The sequence below is a fragment of the Marmota flaviventris genome, chromosome 17, assembly GCF_047511675.1.
Source record: "Marmota flaviventris isolate mMarFla1 chromosome 17, mMarFla1.hap1, whole genome shotgun sequence".
Taxonomy (NCBI): domain Eukaryota; kingdom Metazoa; phylum Chordata; class Mammalia; order Rodentia; family Sciuridae; genus Marmota; species Marmota flaviventris.
In genome coordinates, this window is record NC_092514.1 from 76,093,299 (window position 1) to 76,117,104 (window position 23,806).

Below are 23,806 nucleotides of genomic sequence, written 5' to 3' on the forward strand. Positions count from 1 at the left end.
TAGGTTGGGAGACTTAGAGTCTAGTTACGTAGTTTGTCATCTGTTAAGAAAATAGTACATCTTGGAAAAATCTGAAAAATGCAAATTAGTGACGCATTTTATTAATGATTTTGTACCCATAATGATTGGTCTTAGGAAATGTTACATCCTGGGAAAATGTAAATCGATGACCCATTTTTCTATATCGACATTGATTGCAAAGGGAATGTCACATCTTGGGAAAATCTGGAAATTGTAATATCAATGACATACTCTATTAATGATTCTGAATCCATAATGATGAGAAAAATTGTAATAAAAGATGACCCAGAGAAAGCTGCAGGAGAGCTCTCTCTCTCTCTCTCTGGAGATCGCCCCAATGGAACGACCATCTTCTCATTCTTTACTCTGATGCCACTCAGCCTTCAGGACCCCCTAGACCCTGCTGGGGCAGGATCCCGGCAAAGGGTCATAGCAACATGGCTACTACTGGATCCAGTTAAGCCTATATTTTGGGAATGGACCATGGGCCTTTCTATTTCCCAGACAGGGAGAGTGGGTTCTCTCAGAGAGGAGAGGGAAGTGTGCCTCTCCAGCTCTCCAGTTTTGGGGGGATCCTGGTGAAACTGGAGTTTTGAGATGAGACTAGATTCTCTGCCTTGCCAATTTCCCTTTGGGTTCTTGTCTCACGAATTGATGAATAAAATCCAGGGACAAGATGGGCATGGTGGCACACACCTCTAATCCCAGTGGCTCAGGAAGCTGAGGCAGGAGCATCGCAAGTCCAAAGCCAGCCTCAGCAATTTAGCAAGACCCTATCACAAAATTAAAGAGTTTAAAAGCAGCCTGGGGTTGTGGCTTTGTGGCTAAGTGCCCCTGGGTTCAATCCCAGGTACCAAAAAGAAAAAAGAAAGAGGCCTTGGTGGCACCCATTAATATTTCTAGGGCTGGTCTGCTGTGTGGTCTCTGCCTCCCAAGAACACCTTCACCGGGGCCCACCGCCGCACCATGACCTACTCTTATTCACCAGGAAGCTTCCAGAGTCCGCCCAAGTCCACTCCTCTTGACTTTGATTGACAGCTGGGGGCTGCATGACTGCCTCCAGGAGGAAGGTGGTGCTCAGGGTCAGGAAACTGAGTCCCCCTGTCCCCCTGTCCCCCTGTCCCCCTGTCTGTCTCAATTCCCCCTCCCCTTAATCGGTTCATTACCCTTTACTTATTTATTTTTATGTGGTGGTAAGTATCGAACCCAGGGCCTTGCACATGCTAGGCGAGAGAGCGCTCTACTGCTGAGCCACAACGCCAGCCCTCATTACCCTTTACATAGCCCCCATCTGAGGGTCCTGGCCATCACGGTGACTGGGGATACGGGGAGGTCCTGGAGACTTGGTTGCAGGCGGCTCCTGAGGGGCAGCTTTTCTTTTTTTTTTTTAATTTTTTAATATTTTATTTTTTAGTTATCGGTGGACACAACATCTTTGTTGGTATGTGGTGCTGAGGATCGAACCCGGGCCGCACGCATGCCAGGCGAGCGCGCTACCGCTTGAGCCACATCCCCAGCCCGGCAGCTTTTCTTAATGAAGGCTGAGGGAGAGGCTCCCTGTGGCTTTCGGTCACCCTCCCTGTCCTCTCCCTAAGTGCCACTCATGGCTGAGCACCCACCTGACTGGCACTGCTAAAGCACAGGAGTCTTAGAAGCATTTTGCTGGAAGAAGCCACCCAGGAAACACACAGGGTCCTGAGGTTCTGGTAGGGACAGTGGTGAGCCAGGTGAAGTCATCTGTAACCCCACAGTGCTGGGCGGGCTGGAGGGCGCAGGCTGGAGCAGGGCAGGACCTCGGGGGCAGGACCTCGGGAGCCGTCCTGGGGCCACACCACTATCCTGTATCTTGATTGGGTGGTCACGGTGCGTGGGGGGTATATCTCAAAACTCACTGAATCTGCACTTACAACAGGCATTTTATTGACTATGAATTACAGGTCAATGAAGTTGATTTAATAAGAAGAAGAAAAAAGAAAAAAGAAAGCAAGCCAAGCCATGACACACAGCCACAATCTCAGTGACTCTGGAGGCTGAGGCAGAAGTCCAAGGCCAGCCTCAGCAACTTAGCAAGGCCCTGATTAAAGATAAATAAAAAGGCTGGAGGCACAGCTCAGTAGGAGAGGCCCTGGGTCCATCCTCAATCATTGACATTCCAGGGTCACCATACAACAAATTTCTTTTTACCAAAAGAAAAATAAAGAATAATTGGAAGGAACTACCTGCACAAGCCAGATAAAATACCGGGGCCTGGAGCACCGAGTAGGTCCTCTAGGGAGGAAGAAAAGGTTCCTGGCAATTCTGAGCCCCTTCCCCACCACCCTCACTCCCTCCTTTTTCAACACCAAAGCCTCAAGTATTCAGTTACATTCTTCTCAATGGCTCCTCCTAAGCAGCTTAGGGGCTAGTTTTTTGGGGGGAGAAGTAAGCAGGGTTGAACCCAGGGGTGCTTGACTACTGAGTCACATCCCCAGCTCTCTTTTTTTTTGAGACAGGGACTCTCTAAGTTGCTGAGGCTGGCCTCAAACTTGCCAGCCTCCTGCCTCAGTCTCCAGAGTCAGTGGGATTTCAGGGTTTTTTCACTACACAGTGACAGTCATTAGTGGCCTTTCAGGTTATCAAATTCTTAGCCAAAGGCTTTTGCTTGTGTCAGTGACCAGCAAATAAGGGCAGCGGAAGGCCCCACTGAATCTCCCAACCACTCGAGGACAGAGTTCATCCCACCAGGTCCTCTCCTCCAAGATTCACTGCTCTGGGTGCTGGTGCTGGAAAGGAGACGGTGGGTGGAGGGAAGTATCCACGTCCCACCTCCCACACTAAGGAGCCCCAAGCCCCAAGGCAGGACAGTGACGCTACTGGAGCCCAGATGGGTTCAGTGCCGTGGTCACAGGTCCTTGTGAGGCTGTGAGAGGTCACCAGAGGCTACCACCCCCCTGGTCGGTGGGCAGCGTCAGGGCTGCAGCGTCAGGGCTGCAGCGGGACCTGTTTTAACCCAGGCCAAGATGGACTCTGGGACATTGGTTATGTTAAGGCGTTAAAGGAGCAGGATCCTCAGGCAGGAATACGCAGGCTCAGAAAAGAGCTGACCCCACTTGCCAAACTTGGCTCCAGTCGACTTTTACCCAAAGCCCCAAGATCTGAAGACAGTTGGGAAGCAGCCCCTGCAGCCGGGGGCTCCAGGCCCGCCTTGTTCTGCCCGGTTCTGGTGCGCAGTTGGGGGCACTCCGGGAGGAGATGTGGGTGTTCTATTCATCCCGCCTTGGCCCACAGCCCTGCATTAGATATCTGGGTCTGGAAGGCAGAGGGCCCAGGGACCCAGCCAGAGCAGGCAGGGAGCAGGGAGCCTAGCTGGCCAGCCCTGCTCCCACGCCTTCCCTCACAGGGCCCTTGTTCTCCGCAGCTTGCACCTCCAGCGCCCGCCCAGCCCCAGCCACCGGCGACACACACACACACACACACACACACACAGGCAGGAGAGCACCCTTCCATGTCCTGCAACTGCTCTGTGGCTAAGCAGCCTGGAGGAGATTCCAGGACCTTCAAGACATGCAGGAGAGGAGCCAAGTCACGCCCCACGCATGTTTTGGGTCAGATCCAATCAGCACTGGAGGTGGCAAGAAGGCCAAGGTTCCCACGGTGCGTCCCACGGTCCGTCCCTGGGCCAGGAGTGCAGCAGGCTGGGCTGGAGACTGCAGTCAGGAAGAACTTGACACAGGCAGCTCCACTGGGAAAATCCTCACCCTGGTCACCCTGACTCAGCCTGACCTAAACCCAGGCAATACCCCACTATCCCACAGGGCAGGGAATTGTTACCTGGGACTGGAATCCTGGGAAACACCTGGTCAACAAGGAGCTGTGACTGCCTCAAAGTATGGAGGTGACTGCACAGGACCCTTCCCTGACACCCCCTATAACTTCCCTAGGCTGTAAGTGAAGACAGGTCCCAGCCTCTGAAGGGAACCCCTCTGTAGGTCTGTCCTGAATCAACCTGTGTTACTGTGGAGCCACCTCCCTCTCTGTTTCCTCCATTTGGTTCTTTCCTTAGAGGTCTAAGTCCTTCAGTGTGTTGAGAGCTGCAAAGACAAGGACTGTGGCCAGCTGCTGGGGGAAAGCTGACTCCTCTTCCTCACTTGCTCCTGATGGATCTAAACCACTGCCTTGGGCAGTCTGTGGCTGGGCAATGCACTGCCCATCTCCGTCAGCACTGGGGTAGATGGCACCTGTGACACATGGTCAGGACAGCAGTGGTTAAGGCTGCCCTTCAGGGACCCGAAGGCTGTGTTGTATGCTTAAGTTTTGGGGGAGGCACTGGGGACTGAACTCAGGGGCACTGAACCACTGAGCCACACCCCAGCCCTATTTTGTATTTTATTAGACAGGGTCTCACCGAGTTGCTTAGGGCCTCGATTTTCCTGAGGCTGGCTTTGAACCCAGGATCCTCCTGTCTCAGCCTCTTGAGCCGCTGGGATTACAGGCGTGTGCCACTGTGCCCAGCTCCGAAGCCTGCTTTTGCTGAAAACACTGACCCTTGGGCTTGCAGGTGTCCAAGGAGTGACAGGAAGTCACCTGTGCCTTCATACCGTGTCTGTTCCTCTGCTGTCTTCGCCTCCGGCCAGATTCTGCTCAGCGCGGCCAGCAGACATGGTGATGTTGAGAAATGTCTCTCTAGGACCTAGACTTGCCTGGCCGCCCTCCTCCCCTTCAAGGCTAAACACACCCACCAGCCCCCATGAGGGAAACCCCAGAAAAGAGGGGAAGAAGGCAGCCCAGGGGCCGGGGCCTGGCTCAGTGGTAGAGGGCTCCGTGGCCCCTGCAAGGAACCAGCTTCGCTCCTCAGCATGGAATAATAAAGCCGTGTGTCCATCTATAACTAAAATGTCTTTCTTAAAAGTGGCACCCGGTTCCTGGAAGAGCTCCACCTGACCCCAGGAAGGACGCGAGCTTCCTGCCCCTTCTTGGCCTCTTGAGTCCTGTCCTGCATCTGTAGGCCCTGGAGCTGGGAAGCTGATGGGGAGCAACGCTCGCTCTTCTCCATTCTTTGGCCACTGAATAAAGCCTTTCTTTCCCCACAAAACACTTCTCTGGGACATCAGTTTTTCTGTGGGATGGGCTTCAGGGCCTGTGTTGGGGAACAGGCTAGTGGCTTGGCAGTGGTGGCCACCGGGGATGGCTTCCCTCCTGTGCCCCTGCAGGCTTCTCAAACAGGTCTTCCAAGGCCCCTCGTGAACAGGGGGTCTTTCTTCCTGAGAGGAGAGAAGCTCAGGCACTTCTCGCCGAGCCTCATCCCCAGCCTTTCTAATTTTTTTTTTTTTTTTTGAGACAGTCTCACTAATTAGCTTAGGGGTTTGCTAAGTTGCTAAGGTTGGCTTCAAACTTGCAATCCCCCTGTCTCAGCCTCCTTTGTCGCTGGGATACCAGGCTTAGTCATCACTTCTTGAGGGACAAAGCTGCAGGTGAAGCCCCTGAAGCCCTGGCCGTGTCCTCCAGCTCCCTCGCCCTCCTGCTCCACACTCACCTCTGCTCCAGGCTCAGCCCTGCAGAGGAAACTGCTGCAGCCTGGGTCCACCACACAGCTCTGCTCTTCCTGGTGAAGGCGGTCCTGCACCTGCTGTCCGACAGGGTCACAGCGTGGGGGATCCCTTCCGGATGGCAGGGCCGCGCCATCCGGAAACTGGAACCATTAGGAAGGTTAAGTGTCTTGTTTGTGATACCCATGACATGGATAACAGGGAGACGTCAGTCAATGATAACAGTGAGTATCGCCTGAGACCTGTACAACACCTACCTACAGAAAAACGATGGCTGTGCCCACAGTACAAGGACCACCGTAGGTAGCTTGTGGCATCCCCTCAAGGACAAGAGGCTAATAAAAATACATTCCCCAACCAATAGACCCTCCTTTGCTTTACCCAGAAACTTATGATGAGAATGGAAAACACATAGTTAATGTAAATGACAAATGGGTTGAGGTGCAAAGCCTGCCCTTTAGCTCAAGATCACAAAGACATAAGAATTGGTGTGCTTTGACCAAGGATCAAGGGAGTTCTTTAAGAAAGCAGTCGTATAGGTCATATGAAAAAAAGGAAATTACCTTGGAAATTAAAATAGAAAAATGTAAAATTTACATAGATATATTTTAGAGGCACTTCAGAGTAGTAGGCTTTTAAATAATAGACTTTCACTACTTTAAGTGTGTTTTACTGGGATTTTAGTTTAGAAGTAAGAAAACTTACCAATAATCATAAGTATGCTTTAAAGTTAAAGGTTTATGAAATAATTATAGGTATGCTTTTTTTTTTTTTGTTTGTTTTTTTGAAAGTCAGCTGAGTCTTTATTGCTTTAGAAGGCTTGAGGCTCAAGAGCTCTTAGTGGGGCGCGTCCGCTTCCTCTTCACCATCACAGGCTTCTGGCTGCGCAGGATGGCACTGGCTCTGCGGATGGCAGCCATACGCAGGTCCGGGCGGTACTTGTTCTTGCAAATCATGTGCCTGATGCTGCTGAGTGTGGCCCGTGCATTCTTATTGATGGTGGTCCGGACATAATTAGTAGCTGGCTTTCGCTGGCCGGATCTGCGCTTCATGACCACCACTACGCCTTTGCCGTCGGCCGCGGGCTCCACGCCCACAGTCTTGCGGTGAATCAGCCCGTTGTAGCGGAAGGAGTTGCGGGCCTTCAGGTTATTGGGCTCGGTGCTGTACGTCTGCTTATTCCTCTTGATCAGGAAGCTGGAGCAGTTCCGCACGACCATCCACTGCAGGTGCGCGGACATGGTGCAGGCTCCTCTCGCTACGACGACCGGAGACGGAAAGAGCTATAGGTATGCTTTAAAGTTAGAAGTGAATAGTAGGTCAGGAGTCATGTAGTCTAGTTGCGTCTCCTAGCACCTAGTGATTGAGGAGAAAACGTAAAAGCTTGATCATGATTGTCTAAGGTTACAGAAAAATATTCTGAACAATGTCCTCAATATTTTAGGTGATCATTGTATATCAGAAAAGATTATAATTCTTGAAAATTATGTAAATCAAAAAAGTTTGGGGCTTTGAAGCTATCCACTAACTACCTGAAAAAACACCTGTAAAAAGTGTATAAAAATGAAGGTGCCTCCAGGGACAGAGAGATGTCCTCTGAAGGTTGCTGGTAACTTGCAGCCTGTCTTCCTGACTCTTCTTCTTTCGCCAAAGCCACTCCTCCTTAGGACCCCTGGTCCCTCACTCCCCCTGCCGGGGCTGGACCTCGGCACTTCCCCTCTTGTTTTCTAAATCTATTGGGCCATATGTTATACTTTTACTCTTTTCTCACTTTAAACATGGTTGGCAGGATCAGTGAGTCGGACGCAGCCTGTTGGGTCAAGTTTGGTCTTGCATTTGTGGGCACCTCCACGGCCTTCAGACTGGCCCACTTCAGACAGACCATCCTCACGGTGTGGCTGCTCCGCAGTCTGGGCTCCTGACCGCCAAGCGTCCGCTCCAGGAGGCCATGTTCAGGGAACGGAACGCAGGGAGGGCAGCCCTGCTTTGCCTTGCCTGCACTCGCCTGGGAGCCCTTGTCATGGCCTGTGAGCGCAGTCCTTGTCCCCAATGCCAATTCATGCCAATTTAATAATGAATTGGTTTGGGGAACAGGAAAAAGGCTTATTACTTTGCTAACAAAGAAGAACCAAGGGAACTCCTCTCCCAGAGGCTGTGGTTCTGCCCCAGGGAGAACAGAGGGATTTTAAGGAACTCTCCAAGGGCTGCATTCCAGGTGTGCTCCAGTGGGGTCCCAGGGCACCCTGAGGGTGTGTTAGGACTCACTTCCTAGATCCTCGGGCAGACGTCTCCTTTCTGTGGATACAGAAAATGACAGCCCCCCCATCAGGGTGGCCTTGGAAAAGGGAGTAAAAAAGGAAGCCATAACTCATAGCACTGATGCTCCCCCACACGTTCCACAAGCCCTGTTGGGAAGGTGGCCATCAAACCTAGAATGACAGTCTCTGGGAAGAGACTTAAGCATAGATCTCTCCCCAAATAAATCCTGGTAACCGCTGACCCTCGGTAACTTGATAATCCTGTCTGAAGCTTCATTTATCTTGAACCACGAACTGAATTGGGAATTAAAGAGATACATTCTGGGCAGGATGGTGACCCCCATTTTTCTTTCCAACGTTAGATTTAATTTTTTTTGGACTAGGGAGTGAACACAGAGGTGCTTTACCTGAGCCACATCCCATCACTTTTTATTTTTTATTTTGAGACAGAGTCTTACAGGGTTGCCTTCAAACTTTCGATCCTACTGCCTCAGCCTCCCAAGTCTGTGGGGATCGCAGGCGTGTGCCACCACGCCCAGCCTCTTAATGGTGTCTGGAAGTTTGGAGGAGCGAGTCCTGAGGATTTTAGGCCCCTAGGCAGCCATGGTGGACACTGTCCAAGGTGCTGGGTGCCCGGGGCTGGGGACCCGCATGCCCGAGGGTTCCCCAAGGCTCTCCAAAGTAGTTCCTGTTTGAACCTACAAATGCCTCCTGGCGGCTGGGTTATTTGTGTCCAGCCAGACTGCGGCACTCCCGCCCTCGGTGGGTGGGGGCGACCTTGGGAGACCCGGTCCATCACAAGTCAGGCTCCTTGCAGTACGCGGTGCTCGCGCAGCGGCTGAAGACGCCTCTGGGTTAGAGGAGGTGACCTGGGAGGTGACCTGGGAGGTGACCTCGGAGGGCGCCACCCAGCGGGGAATTCCGGTCACGCCCACGCGTGCCCAGTGGAGCGCGAGGCTGGCGGAGAGGCGGCGCCAGGGGCCGCGTGACCTGTGGACGAAAGCGCGCGCGGGCTGGCAGCCCGGTCAGGCGCGGCAGGTGCGAGCCTCAGGCGGTGGACGCGCTGGCGGCCGAGGTGCGGATCCCGCTGGGCAGGATGCAGAGATGCGGGGGTGCGGGTCTTGTGGGCACCTGGGGTCCCTGTGGCGAGGATTCCCTCCCTGGGTACCGGATCCATTGGGTAGGGTGCAGGGATGCGGGGTCCGGGTCCGGGGTCTTCTGGGCGCGAGGGGCGTCCAGAGACGGTGATGCGGCATGCGGCTGCGGGTTCGCAAGGCAAGAGTCTCGCTGGGCTGGGCGCCGGCCAGGGGGACAGAGCGTCCCGCGGGTCGGGGTGCGAGGCCCGGTGGGGGCGGTGCCTGGGCCGCCTCTTCCTGCGGGTTCCAAGTTTCGGTTTCGCCTCGGGGTACCGGGTCCAGCCCCGCCCCGCCCCCAGCTGTCTGGCCGCCCGGCGGCTGGGCGGCAGGCCTTTCCTCAGTCCCCGCCACCTCCCCGGAGGTCAGCCCTCTCCCGACCAGCCCCTGCCCGGGGAGCGCAGGAGCCTCCCCCGCGGCGCTGCGGGTGGAAAGGCTGCGGCGGGAGCGCCTAGCGGAGCCGGGCGGATCTGGGCCTGCGGCTGGGCCCCGCATCCTGCGCCGCCACCAGGAGCAACTCCTGTAACTTTAGGAGAACGGCGTCGCGGCCCGGAACAGCTGCGCCCTCCCGGTTTCCTGCGCAGGAGTCAAGGCCAGGGTGGGGGCTTTGAGCAGCGCAGACCCCGCGAGTCAGCCACCCCTGCCCCCACCCGCTTTTCCTTGTTGGTGGTGGGGACGGGGCGCGCCTGATTTTGCCCCGGGCTGGTGACTGGCGAAAGGACGGAAGCTGAGTGGGGTGCCTGGGCCGCTCACTCTGCCTTTTGGTCCTTGGTGCAGACTTACACAATAGAGTGCTTTGGAGAGGTGTCCTGAGCCCTACTCTGGAAGTTCTGCTCTGTAGGCCAGGAGAGCACTGCATTAGACAACTTCATTCGCGTGGTGACGGGCCCAGAACGCACTGCCCCAAAATGTGACCTAGTGTTCCGGGTGACAAAAGAGTTACGTTTCCCCAGGTGTTGAAGACTGACCCGAGGCAAGCGTAGAAAGCAACTTTTATTTAAAGAATAGAACAGAGACAGACTTTTCCGCAGAGAAGGGGTCCTAGAGCTGGTATCCTGCGCAGGGGGTGAATATTGTCTTTTTATTAGTTTCCCGGTTTCTTACTTCTCATGCCCCCCTCCTTCTGTCCTGCCCATGTGGGGGGCAAGGGGACAATTCAGGGTACCTCTCCCCATTTTACAGTGTCTTCCCCGAGAAGCAGGAAAGGAGCCACCCAGGGACATCCCCATTAACAAGTCCCTGCTGGGAGGAAGAATCCCACCGGAGGCAGGTGATGTGGGGAAGCGGGTGAGGGGGTAGGTCCTGAAGGTATTAACTTCATTTCCATTGACTCATCCCCCCCCCCTTCCGTCCCAACCAGATCATCTCTCTACACTAACTGCCCAACTTTTGTTCTTGCTTCACTGGGAGGCAGAGCTAGGAGGTCTGCAGCTGGTTATTCTGAGAAACCTAGAGTTGCAGAGTAGCTCTGTAGGCTGTCCTTTTGTAAAAGAAATTGCCTGTGAAAGAACTCTGCATTAGTAAAGAGGGCTGCTCCCACTACCTGGGAAACTGCAGAACAACTTCATTCACATCACAGTTCCTCCCTCGCCTTCCCTGACTGTGTCCACCCCAAGCTCTGTCCCTTCCAGGAATTCTGGTGCTGGGTAACAGCTAACTGGCCCTTCTTCAACTCACATTTTGTGGGTAGGTACATAATTAAATGTGCATAATTTTCCTTCTGCTAGTCTGTCTGATGTGGATTTAATTCATAGCCCAGCTAAAGAACCTAGGAGGGTAGAGGGAAGCCGTTTTTTGCTTCTCTCCAGTGGAAAGGAGCCTTGGGGAGGGGTGTGGTAGGGAGTCACTGAAAGTGTTTGAGGAAGTGTCCAGACCTTGGTGGTATTTTTGGTTCAGGGTGTGTGGAGGGGAGGGGGCTCATGGGAACTGGGGCTGGGCTGTGGCACGTGAACCACCTGGAAGAGCTGGCCCTCCAGTGCAGACCTTGGGTGAGGGGCAGGGGGCTGCAGCAGGGGAAGTCTGTATTCAGCTAGCACCTCCAGCTGGTGAGGGGCCACTGCTCCAACCACTGCTTCTGCAGCTCTTTGCAGAAGAGGGTGGTGGATGGGTAGGTGTGCCTTGGGATTCACAGGTTAGGCAAGAGCCCAGGCCCGCCATCTTGAACTTGGCCTGGAGTGCCTGTGACCCCCTTCCTACTTGTGTTACCGCTGTTGGCCGGTGACGAGTCCTTGCTTCCCCGATGTTGAAGAATAACACCAGAAAAGCAGAGTAGAAATTAGAAGTTTATTAAAGGACAGCAGAAAAGACTTCTCCCGGAGGAAGAAGGGGACCCAAAAGGTGGAATCCGTTTGGCAGGCAAATGTGTTCCCCTTTTTATAGGTTTGGTGATGGAATGCACGGGGAAGGGTTAGGACACAGGTGGGCCAAACGGGCAGGAAGGACTTAATTATCACTTTTTGGGATGGGCTTATCACTTCTCTGGGATGGGCTATCTCCAAATCTGTTGGGGGCTGTTTCCTGGGCTCCATTAACATTTCTTTGGGGTGGACTTTGGCCTAGGGCCTTTTCGGGACTTCATTAACATTCCATGAGTTGTCCTGTGTTTCCCGGAATCATTCTCAGCATGGCCTCCATTTTAGATTTCACTCGATATTAGACCTAACTACACTGACTACCTAATTTTAAATCTGGCTTCACTTGGATGCCACCTGGTCAAGGAGAGGAGTGGGCCTCCATAGATGGCAGTGTCCCCGAGTTATTGGGAACCCCAACCCCAGCTCATTAGACCTGGGCTACCCAGCTTGGGCTGGCCTGTGTAGGAGGCACTGCTCAGCCAGAGGTGACCATGGCCACTAGCACCTCTCTAGTGTGGTAAAGTTGTCCCTGTATGACTCACCTATCCCTCACCTGTTCTTCGGGCTACTGCGGGGAAGGTGTCTTGTCCCTTCTCTCAGGGGAGCAAGGTGAGGCACCCTGGCACCTCTGGCAGGCAGTGGCACCCCGGCCCCAGGTTGACTTTCCAAGCAGTTCTGCAGGCTGCCCGGGGGCTGCCTGCGTCCGTTGGTTCAGGGTCCTGCCCTGGCTGCAGCTGCACCGGAGTCCCCGGCCTGCCTCCCCCAAGTTCTCAGGGGTTGTCTGGAGAAGCTGGCCGGCCTGTGGCCTGTCGGAGCTGCAGTCAAGCCTTGCTGGGTGGTAGCCAGGCTGGGGGGGGGGGGGAGCTGCTACCGGATGGAGAGGATCCTGGGCAGAGTGGGACTTGGGATGGAGCAGTGGCTGTTGCCGCAAGCTCGGTCCTTGTCCCTGATTCCAGTCCAATAACGGGGACATAGATTTGAGAATAAAGAAAAAGAAGGTTTATTGCTTTGATAGAGAAAGAGAAGCAGGGGACTCCTGTCCCAAAGGCTGTGATTCTGCCCATCAGCAGGAACAGGGGTCTTTTATAGAGTTGATGCAGAGAAGTGAGATTAGGGAGGAGAGATCTGGGAGGAGAAACCCAGGGGAAAGAAAATCAGGAAGGAGAGGTTAGAGAAGAGAACATTAGGAAAAAGGGAAAAAATGTGTAAGTTTCAACACCAGGGGATGTAGTCAGAGCGTCCAGTGGAGCCCTGCTACAGGGCCAGCTTCAGGGACACACTGCTGTCCGGCTTCGATTGACCAGGGGACCTTTCTGGTTACAGCATTCCACTTTCTCAGAAAATGAAACTGAAATGGATTGTGGTCACATGACACGAGGCACGGTTTATAGCGGCTGCCTTGAGGACTTCTGCTCTTCTTTCCAGACCTGCAGGGGAAGGGGCTCGGGCTGGAGAAGCCTGCAGTCAGAGGCATGGAGTGTCCTCAGTGCCAGCATGTCTCCCAGGAGGAGGCCCCCAAGTTCTGCAGCCAGTGTGGACAGAGGCTGCCTCCTGCAACCCCTAGACCAGGCAAGTCTCAGGGGTGCTGGGGTCAAGTGGGGAGGGGGGGCAGCTGTGCCTTCCAGGCCCACGGGAACTGGGCCAGCAGGCAGCCTCAGCCGGCCGCCCCTCCCTGACAGAACTCGGGGGGGGGGGCGCTTTCCCCCAGCGGCTTTGTGAAGTTCTTGCTGGAATCACCTGTGGTGGTTTCCTTCCTTTGAGGGAACTGGGGTTTCGTCTGCCTTGGGGATAAGAACCTCTGGCTGAGCTAAAGGGCCCTGGACATTCCAGAGCACATCCCTGAGGTGTCTGAGGCTGCGGGAGGGGGAAGACTCTGTGGGTTTGCAATTCCGTGGGAGGCGTCCGTGCAGGTCCGTGTAGCTTGCCCAGGTTGTCAGTGGAGGGACAGGAGGAGACAAGTGCCTTCTCTGCTGAGGGCAGGGAGACAGAGACATCCTCCCTTGCTCCTACCCCACTGCCCCGGAGCCTATGGGGGCACAGAGCTTCCAGAGGGCTGCACGGATCTCCCCCATCCCAAGGGAGGCTAAGACAGGAGGATCCCGAGTTCAAAGCCAGCCTCAGCAACAGCGAGGTGCTAAGCAATTCAGTGAGACCCTGTCTCTACAGTACAAAAGAGGGCTGGGGGTGTGGCTTGAGTGCCCCAGAGTTCAATTCCCAGTACCAAAAAAAAAAAAAAAAAAAAAAAACCCAACCAAACAAAAAAAATTGATTACTGGACAAGACAGGGTGGTCTATGATGGTGGCCAGGAAGGACAGTGGGGCAGGTAGAGCCCCTGGGGGGCTTCATTTAGTCTCACTTCCCTTTGGGAAGTGGAGACCTGGTAATAGTGGTCCACTTTACCTTTTGAAGGTAACCCTTGCTGCGTATTTTATTTATTTATTTATTTTTTATCAGAATATTTTTTTTTAAAGAGAGAGAGAGAATTCTTAATATTTATTTTTTAGTTTTCGGCGAACACAACATCTTTGTTTGTATGTGGTGCTGAGGATCAAACCCCGGGCCGCGCTTGCGCGCTACCGCTTGAGCCACATCCCCAGCCCGATTGCTGCCTATTTTAAAAGGGAGGTGTTTTTCCTTTTCCTCTTCTCCTTCCCCCCCCCCAACTTGGGGGCTGGGAATCAGATTACCCTGTGTTACTGGCTTTCCTGGGGACAGAGGTGACTATCTCCCAAATTAACATGCCAAGCCTAACTCCCCAGGGGCCCTCCCCCGCCCCTCCCCCCAGGTACACCTGGAGTGTAGCCTCTGAAGAGCTGAGAAGGCCGTTTTCCCTGAGGCGCAGAATCCCAGCCTCTGGGACCCGAGCCGCACCGCCCCCCTCCATTTCTCTGCTGGCAAAGCAACAAACCTTTTTCCTTTTTCTCAAAACTGTGTCCTCATTATTAAATTGGCATCAGGGACAAGGACCGATGAATAACCCCATGTTCATCATGCTGCAGGGCCTCCCTGAAGGGTCTCTGCCCCTCTTTTCATTTTGGGTGAGGGACGGGGACGGTGGAGGGCATCAGAGCCACTTGCCAACAGCACAGAGGGGGATCTGCCGGGGCACGGCAGGGCCAGTGGCCTTTCACCAAAAGCCGATGCTTCTCAGGGTGAGTCCTGTCGGGGAGGCAGATGAGACTCCAGATTCAGCCCCCACCTCTGGTTTCTGACGACTTTTATAGGCTGTCTGGTGCCGTAAAATTCCTAGTCTCCACGATGTGTGGCCGAGCCCCGGGTTTCTAGTGATCACAGAAGCGGGAGAAGGGGAAGGACTGGCTCTTCTTTCAAGGTCTTTCGTAGATCTCTGGCCTTGGCCCGAGCTTCTCCCAGAGGCCTTTACACTTCAAAGGAGCGTTAGATTCCCTGAGGAAGTTCTTTACAACCCAAAAGGTAGGGGTGCCCGGTGTTAGGTGTTAATCAGGTTTCCTGAGGTGGGCAGAGTAGACGGGGGAGGGGACATCTCCCTTGCCCAGGCATTAATTATCAGTCAGTGGACAGTGTTCCTTTTTTTTTTTTTTTTAATACTTTTTCAGTTGTACACGGACACATTATCTTTATTTATTTATTTTATGTGGTGCTGAGGATCGAACCCAGAGTCTCTCACGTGGGAGGCAAGTGCTCTACCACTGAGCCCCAGCCCCCCAGGACAGTGTCCCTATAGTTTATTTTACATCATCTGTTACACTTATTAGATATGGAAAATGACAGCGCCCCCATCAGGGTGGCCTGGGAGGAGGAGTAAAAACAGAAGCCATAACTCACAGCACTGATGCCTCCCAATGTTACCACTGTTGACCGGTGCTGAGTCCTTGCTTCCCCTATGTTGAAGAATAACACCAGAGAAGCACGCCGAGGCAAGGTCAGAGTAGAAATTAGAAGTTTATTAAAGGACAGCAGAAAAGACTTCTCCCGGAGGAAGAAGGGGACCCAAGAGGTGGAATCCATGGAAGTGCTGTAGTTTCCCCTTTTTATAGTTCTTTCAGTGATGGAATGTAGGTGGGAAGGCCCGAGGGGTGGGGCACAGGTGGGGCAAAGAAGTAGTCTGGGCGGGAAGGACTTCATTAACACTTCTTTGGGATGGGCTATCTTTAAATCTGCTGGGGGCTGTTTCCTGGACTTCATTAACATTTCAAGAGTTGCTCAACTTTTCCTGGAATTCATTCTCATGGCCTCCATTTTAGATCTCACTCGATATTAGACCCGATTTACCTAACTACACTGACTACCTAATTTTAAATCTGGCTTCACCAATACGTTCCACAAGCCCTGGGGGGAAGGTGGCCATCAAACCTAGAACGACAGTCTCCTCTCCCCAAATAAATCCTGGCCGCTGACCCTCAGCCCTCCATCTTGCCCAGTAAAAACAAAGACCCCAATTCCTGAGGCCCAGGCTGACAGGTTCATTAATTCCGTCACCTCTCAGTGTAACCTACACAAGCCCAGCCCCCTCCTTTGTCCAGTGGCTCAGGAAGGTGGGTCCCTCGGAGGCATCACCCTGTTCCTGGATGATCCCTGAGGTGTGTGCCTGGCCACGTCCTTCCTGCAGGCAGGCAGAGCCCACAGGCTGGCCGGCCGGGCTTCCTGGTGCCCTGTGATAACTGCTTAAGAATAGAAACTGAAACAGGGCCCCAGGACCTGGCTCCCAGCCGAGGGAGGCCCCGCCCCTCCGCCCCTCAGAGGTTCTCCCCGAGGCTCACTGCTGCAGGGGGCAGGAGTCCTGGGGCCACCCTGGGTACCTGTGCTCTGCCCAGGGATGCAGGCATGGGGACACCTGGGGTCTCTGCCCAGGGGGTGGGGGTGGGGGGAGGGCTCTGAGAGCTGTGGGCCAGCCCTCCCTGCCCCAGGTCCCCGCCCCCAGGGACCATGCTGGGAGGCTTCTGGGGTGGCGCCAGTCTCCAGGCAGCCTGTCTCCTTTTTATTCTGCTTTCCTGGAGGACGCATCTCTGAGGGAGGCAGTGTGCCCAGTGTTGCCAGAGCGTCGTCGGGGTGCTGTGGCAGGGGTGCTGTGGGTTCGCAGTGGGGTAGCAGCCTTGCTTCTGGGGCCTGGGGTGGGGGTGTGGGGGTGTGGGGGGGTGGCGGGGTTCCCCCAGCCCCTGGCTTGGATGGGTGAGACCCTGGCTAACCAGGGTGGCTGCAGTGGAGGCCCAGCCTGGGTTGACTCTGACCTGACCTCAGTGACCTGGGCCCCACAGGTGGGTGGGACTCCCAGGGTGGGAAGAGGCCTGGGCAGAGGCATCTGGCATCTGATTTTGCTTCCCTCTGGGTTGGAGAAGCCTGCTGCGCTGTCCCCTGGTGTGTCTGCTTTTGAATGGTAACAAGATTATGATAACCTACCTTTGGCATTTGATCTCTTAAAGTGGAGCATTTGGGGCGCGGTCCTGCGGGGCAGAGTGCTTGTCTAGCATCCATGAGATGGTGTGTGCTTCACACCGTTCTTTTCTGGTCCTGGGGATTGAACCCAAGGGCGCTTAACCACTGAGCCACATCCCCAGCCCTTTTTTTTTTTATTTTTTATTTTTGGTGGTGCTGGGGACTGAACCCAGGGTCTTGTACATGCACAGCAAACACCCTACCAACTGAGCTGTATCCCCAGAGCCCCCCAGCCCTTTTTATATTTTGAGACAGGGCCTCACCAAGTTGCTGAGGCTGGCTTTGAACCTGTGGTCCTTCTGCCTCAGCCTCCTCTGGCTGGGATTACAGGGGTGCACCACCACACACGTCTCTTCTGCACATTCCTAAGAAAATTGGTGTGGCTCAGTAGCCGGGAGCGCTCTACCCTGGCAGGGCCTGCTGCTGCGAGGCACCTGGCCTGGACACTCGAGTTCACCTGCAGCCGCCCCGCCGCCTCGCTAGGCAGGTTTCTCACCCCCGCCAGTCTGTCTGGAGGACACGCTACCCCCAGGACTGGCGTGCTTGCCGGGGCCACCTCTGTCAGCCCCCCCGCTCCCGCTGCCCTGGCTGCAGTGTGCCCAGGGCTTTGTCTCTGCTCACACCCTCCCCAGCGCTGGGGGTGCTTGTCTTGCTCATGGTCCAGTGGGATGGGCGGAAGTGGCACCTGTGGTCCAGTTAGGATCTCCATCAGCAGGGAAATGAGATGGCCGCTGTATCTGGTTCTGTTTGAACTGGCTGTTGGAGGGTCCAGGAAGCCAGGGCCCGGTGGCAGGGATTGGGTGTGCCTGGGGCTCGCGCTCCTTTCTCTGGTCCTGGCAGCACTGCTCTTCTGCATGTGTTGGCTTTGTCCTCAGGCTGGAGGCAGAACTGGACTCCAGGGTCCAAATCCAGCCCACCATGGTGGACCCCGGGGGGGGGGTGCCCAGCTCCAGAGGGAGCCCCGGAGCCCTCCCTGAGACCGCCCCTTCAGCCAGGGCAGATGACAGGTTCTGACTGGATGAGGTTCAGCTGGCATAGCAGGATGGAGGCCCCTCCTGGGCAAAGGGACATGTCTGCAGCTGTGGCACATGGCAGATCTTTATCCAACTGTAGCTTTGTAGTGATGTGCTGTGTGTAGGCAGTTGGAGGGCCTGGTACGGGGGCCAAATCCTGCCTGTGGACCTGGTACAGAGCCTGAGTCCTGCCTGTGTCCTGGTACAGAGCCTGAGTCCTGCCTGTGGGCCTGGTACGGGGGCCAAATCCTGTCTGTGTCCTGGTACAGGGGCCAAGTCCTGCCTGTGTCCTGGTACAGGGGCCAAATCCTGCCTGTGTCCTGGTACAGAGCCTGAGTCCTGCCTGTGTCCTGGTACAGGGCCAAATCCTGTCTGTGTCCTGGTACAGGGGCCAAATCCTGCCTGTGTCCTGGTACAGGGGCCAAATCCTGCCTGTGTCCTGGTACAGAGCCTGAGTCCTGCCTGTGTCCTGGTACAGGGCCAAATCCTGTCTGTGGACCTGGTACAGAGCCTCAGTCCTGCCTGTGTCCTGGTACAGGGCCAAATCCTGCCTGTGGGCCTGGTACAGAGCCTGAGTCCTGCCTGTGTCCTGGTACAGGGTTGAGTCCTGCCTGTGTCCTGGTACAGGGTTGAGTCCTGCCTGTGTCCTGGTACAGGGTTGAGTCCTGTCTGTGGGCCTGGTACAGAGCCTGAGTCCTGCCTGTGTCCTGGTACAGGGCCAAATCCTGTCTGTGGACCTGGTACAGAGCCTGAGTCCTGCCTGTGTCCTGGTACAGGGCCAAATCCTGCTTGTGGACCTGGTACAGAGCCTGAGTCCTGCCTGTGTCCTGGTACAGGGCTGAGTCCTGCCTGTGTCCTGGTACAGAGCCTGAGTCCTGCCTGTGTCCTGGTACAGGGCTGAGTCCTGCCTGTGTCCTGGTACAGAGCCTGAGTCCTGCCTGTGTCCTGGTACAGGGCCGAGTCCTGCCTGTGGGCTGACACGGGGGCGAGTCCTGCCTGTGGGCTGACACGGGGGCCGAGTCCTGCCTGTGGGCTGACACGGGGCCGAGTCCTGCCTGTGGGCTGACACGGGGCTGAGTCCCGCAGGTCAGGTTGGGGATCTGACCTGTCATCCCTCTGCATTGTAGATTCTGAGGACGACAGCTCCGTGGTGGCCCCGGCCCTGGAGGAAGAGATGGAGTGTGGAAAAGTGCTGAAAGAAAATGGAGACCTGCACTTGTCCCCAGGCTCCAGCGATCGCCAGGAAAATGCAGCTGAGCCCAGTTGTGACGACGGGACCTGGACTGTCCAAAGAGTGAGTGATCTGTGCTGCCCGCACCTGTCCCTGTTTCCCTGATGGCTGAGCTGGGCCAGCGCTGGGTCACCCTTGCTGCCGCCATGTCTCCCGGCCCCTGGCTTTTCCTGGGCAACCTTCTTGCGCAGCTGTCCCTGGCGCCTGGTTCATCCCCCAGGAGTCTATGGGCTCCAGGCCGTGGGCCCCACCTTCCTTCTCCAGCCCTAGACCCCATATGCGGGTCTCAGGAGCTGTGGCTGGGCTGGCGTGGGTCCTGCTGCTGGTCTGCGTGCGGAGGATTGGGGCGGGGGCTCCTCTGCTGTGCTGCAGGGCCTACGTGTAGGTCCTCCCCAGCCGGCAGGTGCTCTTCCTTGGGGGTGAGGCCCCATCAGCCTCTGGGAGGTGTTAGACACTGGGGGATTATCGCTTGTAGCCCCGGGAGGCTTCTGGGGAGCTCCCTGCAAGTGTCCAGGAGCGGCGGGGTGGCTCCCCAACTCAGCTCCGGTTCACAGACACCCAGAGCTTGAGGCCTGCTCCCAGGCTTGCTCCTGGGATAGTGGCTTCCTGTGCCTGGGCTGGGGCTGCTTTTTGAGGTTCCTTGCAGGGGTGCTCTGTGGTCTAGTGTGTGGCAGGGACATGCTGCAGCGCTCTGGTCCATGCGTGCGGGTGCGTGGGGTGTGTATGTGTGTTGTGTGTGTGAGGTGGGGCGTGTGTATTTGTGTGTCGGGGTGCAGGGCCTGTGTGTGCAGGCAGTGAGGGGTGTGTGTGTGTGTGTGTGTGTGTGTGGTGCACAGTTGTGACCTTCCCCTGGAGTCACTGCCTCCTCAGTGGGGAAGGCTACCCAAACCAGCCTTGAGGGATACTGAAGGCTTGGGTGAACCTTCAAGTGAGAGTCACCACAAAGACACTCAGCGTGGTGATTAAAAATCCTCCAGGGATCAGCAGGACAAGGTTTAAAAAAAAAACTTCGTAGAGTAAGTTGAAGAATCTTTTTGGAAGAGAAAAACGAGCAAGAGTAGCCAAGGAACCACAGCTAGGCAGGTGGCACATGGATGTGATCCCAGTGACCAGGAGGCTGAGTCAGGAGGATCCAAAGTTCAAGGCCAGCCTCAGCAACTTAGCCAGACCTTGTCTCAACAGAAAAAGGATAAGGGGCCAAGGCAGGAGGATTGCAAGTTTGAGACCAGCCTCAGCAGCACAGGGAGACCCCAAGGGTCGTACAACACCCTGCCTCAAATTAAAAAAACAAACCCATAAAGGACTGGGGACATCAGCCTGTGTCTGATCCCAACTTCACACCTTATATAACTAGAAACAGGTGAGGAAACTAAATCCAAAGGTAAAGAAGGAAGGAAATACTAAAGGTTAGAGTAGAGACGAACAGAACAGAAAGAAAAGCAATAGAGGAAAGTCAGTGAATCAAAGGTCGGTTCTTTGAAAAGATCAACAAAATCAATAAACTTTTAGACTAAGAAAAAAAGGAGATAATACCTAAAGAACTCAGAAGGTCAAGGATCCTGTGTTTTCTCTTGTGCGGAAGCTAGAGAGGAAGATGGTGGGGGTGGGTCTCAGGTACATCCAAGGGAGTAGAGGAGGGCAGATGGGGGAGGAGGAGGGAGGGGAGTCCTGGGGAGGGATACTGGAAACGGTGCCCCAGGTGCAGTGGGACGTGTAGGCAGTGTAAGTAACAACAGGCTCCCTCCCCGTGTGCACCCCTGATGCACCCGTGAGGAAAGGTGCAGGGCAGGGCCTGTAGCCGGGGCAGAACCCTGGCCTAGCGTGTGAGTTCGATTCCTAGCACCACATAGAAGTCAATAAGTACCTATAAAAAGGGAAAGGTGGGAAGGAAAGTCAAAAATGAAGGTGGAGACGTTACTGCTGACTTTCCAGAAATAAAACGCAGGATGAGGAAATATAGACTTGGCATTTGGCCACCAGATATTTAACACAACTTCCTTAAACGTGGCGCCAAAAGCACAAGAAACAAAAGGAAAAAGTAGAAAAACTGGACTTGATCAAAATGGAAACTCCTCATTCCGAGGAAGACAAGGTGGACTGAAGGCAGCTCGTGGACTGGAGAAGTATTTGTGAATCATTTGTAGACAAGGGTTTAGTGTCCATAATATATAAAGAACTCATGACTCAATAACAAGAAGACAGTCCAACTTAATTCTAGTCTATTTTATTTAGCATGTCCTGGTTTAATTTTTAGATCTTTTCATATACTTCTTGTAATGAGAGGAGCATGCCCACAGAGGATCTCATAAGGGGAGGGTCCTGTCTGCCTAATAGGGCTACCCCTGATTATTAACACAGCAACTGGCAACACTTGATCCAGTGTAGGTGGGTTTCCTTATACAGTCTGTATAGCTGTAACTTCCTGGTGATCTCTGATGCCTTTGCCACCAGTTGTGCCACCTTAGCTATGAATGCCAGCCCATGTGCAGCTGTGCTTTGTAATTCTCCTGCCAGGTGTTCAAGACCAACTTGGTCAAAATTGACCTTGTCCCTCTCTACTGTTAGGAATCAGCTGAAATTCCTCGGGGCGGGGGTCACTCTTGGGAACTTGTGAGAAGCCTCTTACCTTCTCCAGTGTTATCTGCTGGGAGAGGTCAAGGTCTGGCTAACCATGTATGGCTTCCCTTGGAAGCATTAGGAACATTTATTTCTCCTTCCAGTGACCCCCATCTTTGTAGAATGTGCACTGATTGGCTTCCTGTTTTCTAGGATCTCACTGGTCTCCCTTGCCAGGGAGCTTCCAGAGCCTTCTAGGGCACAGCAGCAGCCTCTCCTCTCCTCCTGGATTCTGGTTTTCTTGCTTGTGACACATGCGCAGAGTGTCATGTGGAAAGTCCTGGAACATCATAGTGTCCAAGGGTGATCTCAGAGACCTCCCCAGCTACTGCATGCGAGGCTCTCGCGGGCCTCCTTTACCTTGGCCCCCTTGCCCCACACCCTTGGTTTTTACGTTCAGTTCTACCCGAGATAAGAAGTTGCAGGGTGATGCTCGAGTGGCTCGCAGAGCTGAGCTTGCTGGACCTGAGAACTGGGGGAGATGGGAGGAAACATGGGCAGGCTGGAGTGAACCCACGAGGTAAGATTAACATCTCTCTTCTGTTTAGAGCAAAAGGAAGAAAAGGAAGAAGAACCAGGATACCTCTGCTTCCTCGGAGCCAAGTTCCTTGGCCCTGTCTGCCTCCATTCCCCAGAGTCCCAACTCGCCTTCACACCCTGGGTCTCAGGACACAGCCCTGGACCAAAGCCAAGCCCAGCAGGGACAGACTGCCCCGCGCAAGGGTGCAGAGGAGGCTCAGAACAGCCCGGTGCTCCAGGACCACTCTGAAGGAAAGGACCTCCACACCGCCGCGTCCTCTGGGGATAGTGACCCCTCCCAGGAGGTGTTTGTCCCACCCACCTCTGCCTGTGAAGCCCACCCCAAGGCTGAAGGTGCTGCCCAAGGGCTCCCACTGCCTGAGTCCCAGGGGGACTCTAAGCCTCAGAAGGATGCCCAGAGGGCCAGGCAGCAGGCGGGGGTCCCAGCCTCTGGGGTGAGTGTGAGGGATGGTGTCGTGGCAGGTGCTGGCCCTAGCCCCTGTGGTGTGCCGTGGGGGTGAGACGTGTTTCCTTGTCTGGGGGGGCAGCTGGGACTTGGTCCCTGGGGGCGGGAAAGGACTGCTGACCCCACACGCAGTTGAAGGCTGGTGCCCATCTTGGTCAGTCCCCCTGCTGCCAAGGAACACCGCCAGATACAGGTTTCCTGACGGGCTGGGCCTGGGGGACACTGCTTGGACTTCCTGGCCCTCCCTGCTGCAGCCCGCTGCCAGCCCGTCTTCCGTCTGGTGTGGGGCACATGTTTGGGGAGTGCTAGGGACAGTGCCTAGGAGACCAAGCCTGCCTGCAGGGGGTTCCCATGCTGGAGGGGGAGACCGAGGCTGGGAAAGAGTTGAATGTGGGGGGTCCCCGGGAATGTGCAGGTTGGTGCCTCAAGGGAAGGTGGCCCGTCAGCTGGGTGGCTGGGTGAGGCCTCCAGGGTGGGGCTGGGGGAGCAGAGGCTAGAGGGATTGAGGGGCGAGCCCTGGGGTCCCTGGGGACAGGTCCAGACAAAAGTATGGGCGTGCCAAGACCCTGGGGTGGCTTGTGGTGGCCTGTTATCAGCGGAAGGAACTAGGGTCCCAGGCGTGAGAGAGGGAGGAGAGGCCGGGACAGGATTGGGGAAGGGTGCTCAGAGGCCATGGGAGTGGGCTGGCAGGACTGGACGGTCCACCTGGGCTGCTGTGAGATGCATGGCTGAGGGGCAGGCGGGAAGTCCCCCCTTTCAGATTGGGGCTTGGTTACTTGTTCTAGGAAGGTGAGACCAGGGACAGGTTGGCTGCTCCTGGAAAAAAGGCAGGCGAAAACAGCTCAGAGCCCACAGACCATAGGAAACCGGAAGGGAGTGACAGGAATTACGCAGCTGCTGTGAAAAAGGAGAAGGAGCAGAAGAACCAGAAGGCCAGTGCGCAGGCCGTGCCCCCCAGGTACCAGGCCCTGCCCCTGTGGTTCCAGGCCACGCCCCCAGGAACCAGGCCACTCCCCAAGGTACCAGTCCACACCCCTGAGGTACCAGGTCGAGCCCCCCAGGTACCAGGCCCTGCCCCTGTGGTTCTAGGCCACGCCCCGAGGTTCCAGGCCACGCCCCCAGGAACCAGGCCACTCCCCAAGGTACCAGTCCACACCCCTGAGGTACCATGCCAGGCCCCCAGGTACCAGGCCGGGCCTTCAGGTACCAAGCCATGCCCTTGAGGTATCAGGCCACTTCCCCAAGGTACCAGGCCCA

At 55.2% G+C, this 23,806-nt stretch overlaps 2 protein-coding genes and 1 pseudogene across 2 annotated transcripts in view; 2 read left to right on the plus strand and 1 right to left on the minus strand.

The window, feature by feature from the left end:
• Positions 1–23,806, plus strand: part of Gaa (alpha glucosidase) — a 139,217-nt gene that overhangs the window by 103,682 nt on the left and 11,729 nt on the right. The window lies entirely within an intron of this gene.
• LOC139702527 (large ribosomal subunit protein eL28 pseudogene) lies at positions 6,337–6,828 on the minus strand (annotated as a pseudogene).
• Positions 8,761–23,806, plus strand: part of Rnf213 (ring finger protein 213) — a 92,940-nt gene continuing 77,894 nt past the window's right edge. The window contains exons 1-5 of the mRNA XM_071603976.1: positions 8,761–8,879; positions 12,717–12,860; positions 18,845–19,011; positions 22,113–22,538; positions 23,335–23,507. Coding sequence (XP_071460077.1) covers positions 12,764–12,860; positions 18,845–19,011; positions 22,113–22,538; positions 23,335–23,507 — 863 coding nt within the window. The 5' untranslated portion in view covers positions 8,761–8,879; positions 12,717–12,763. The remainder of the gene's footprint in view (positions 8,880–12,716; positions 12,861–18,844; positions 19,012–22,112; positions 22,539–23,334; positions 23,508–23,806) is intronic.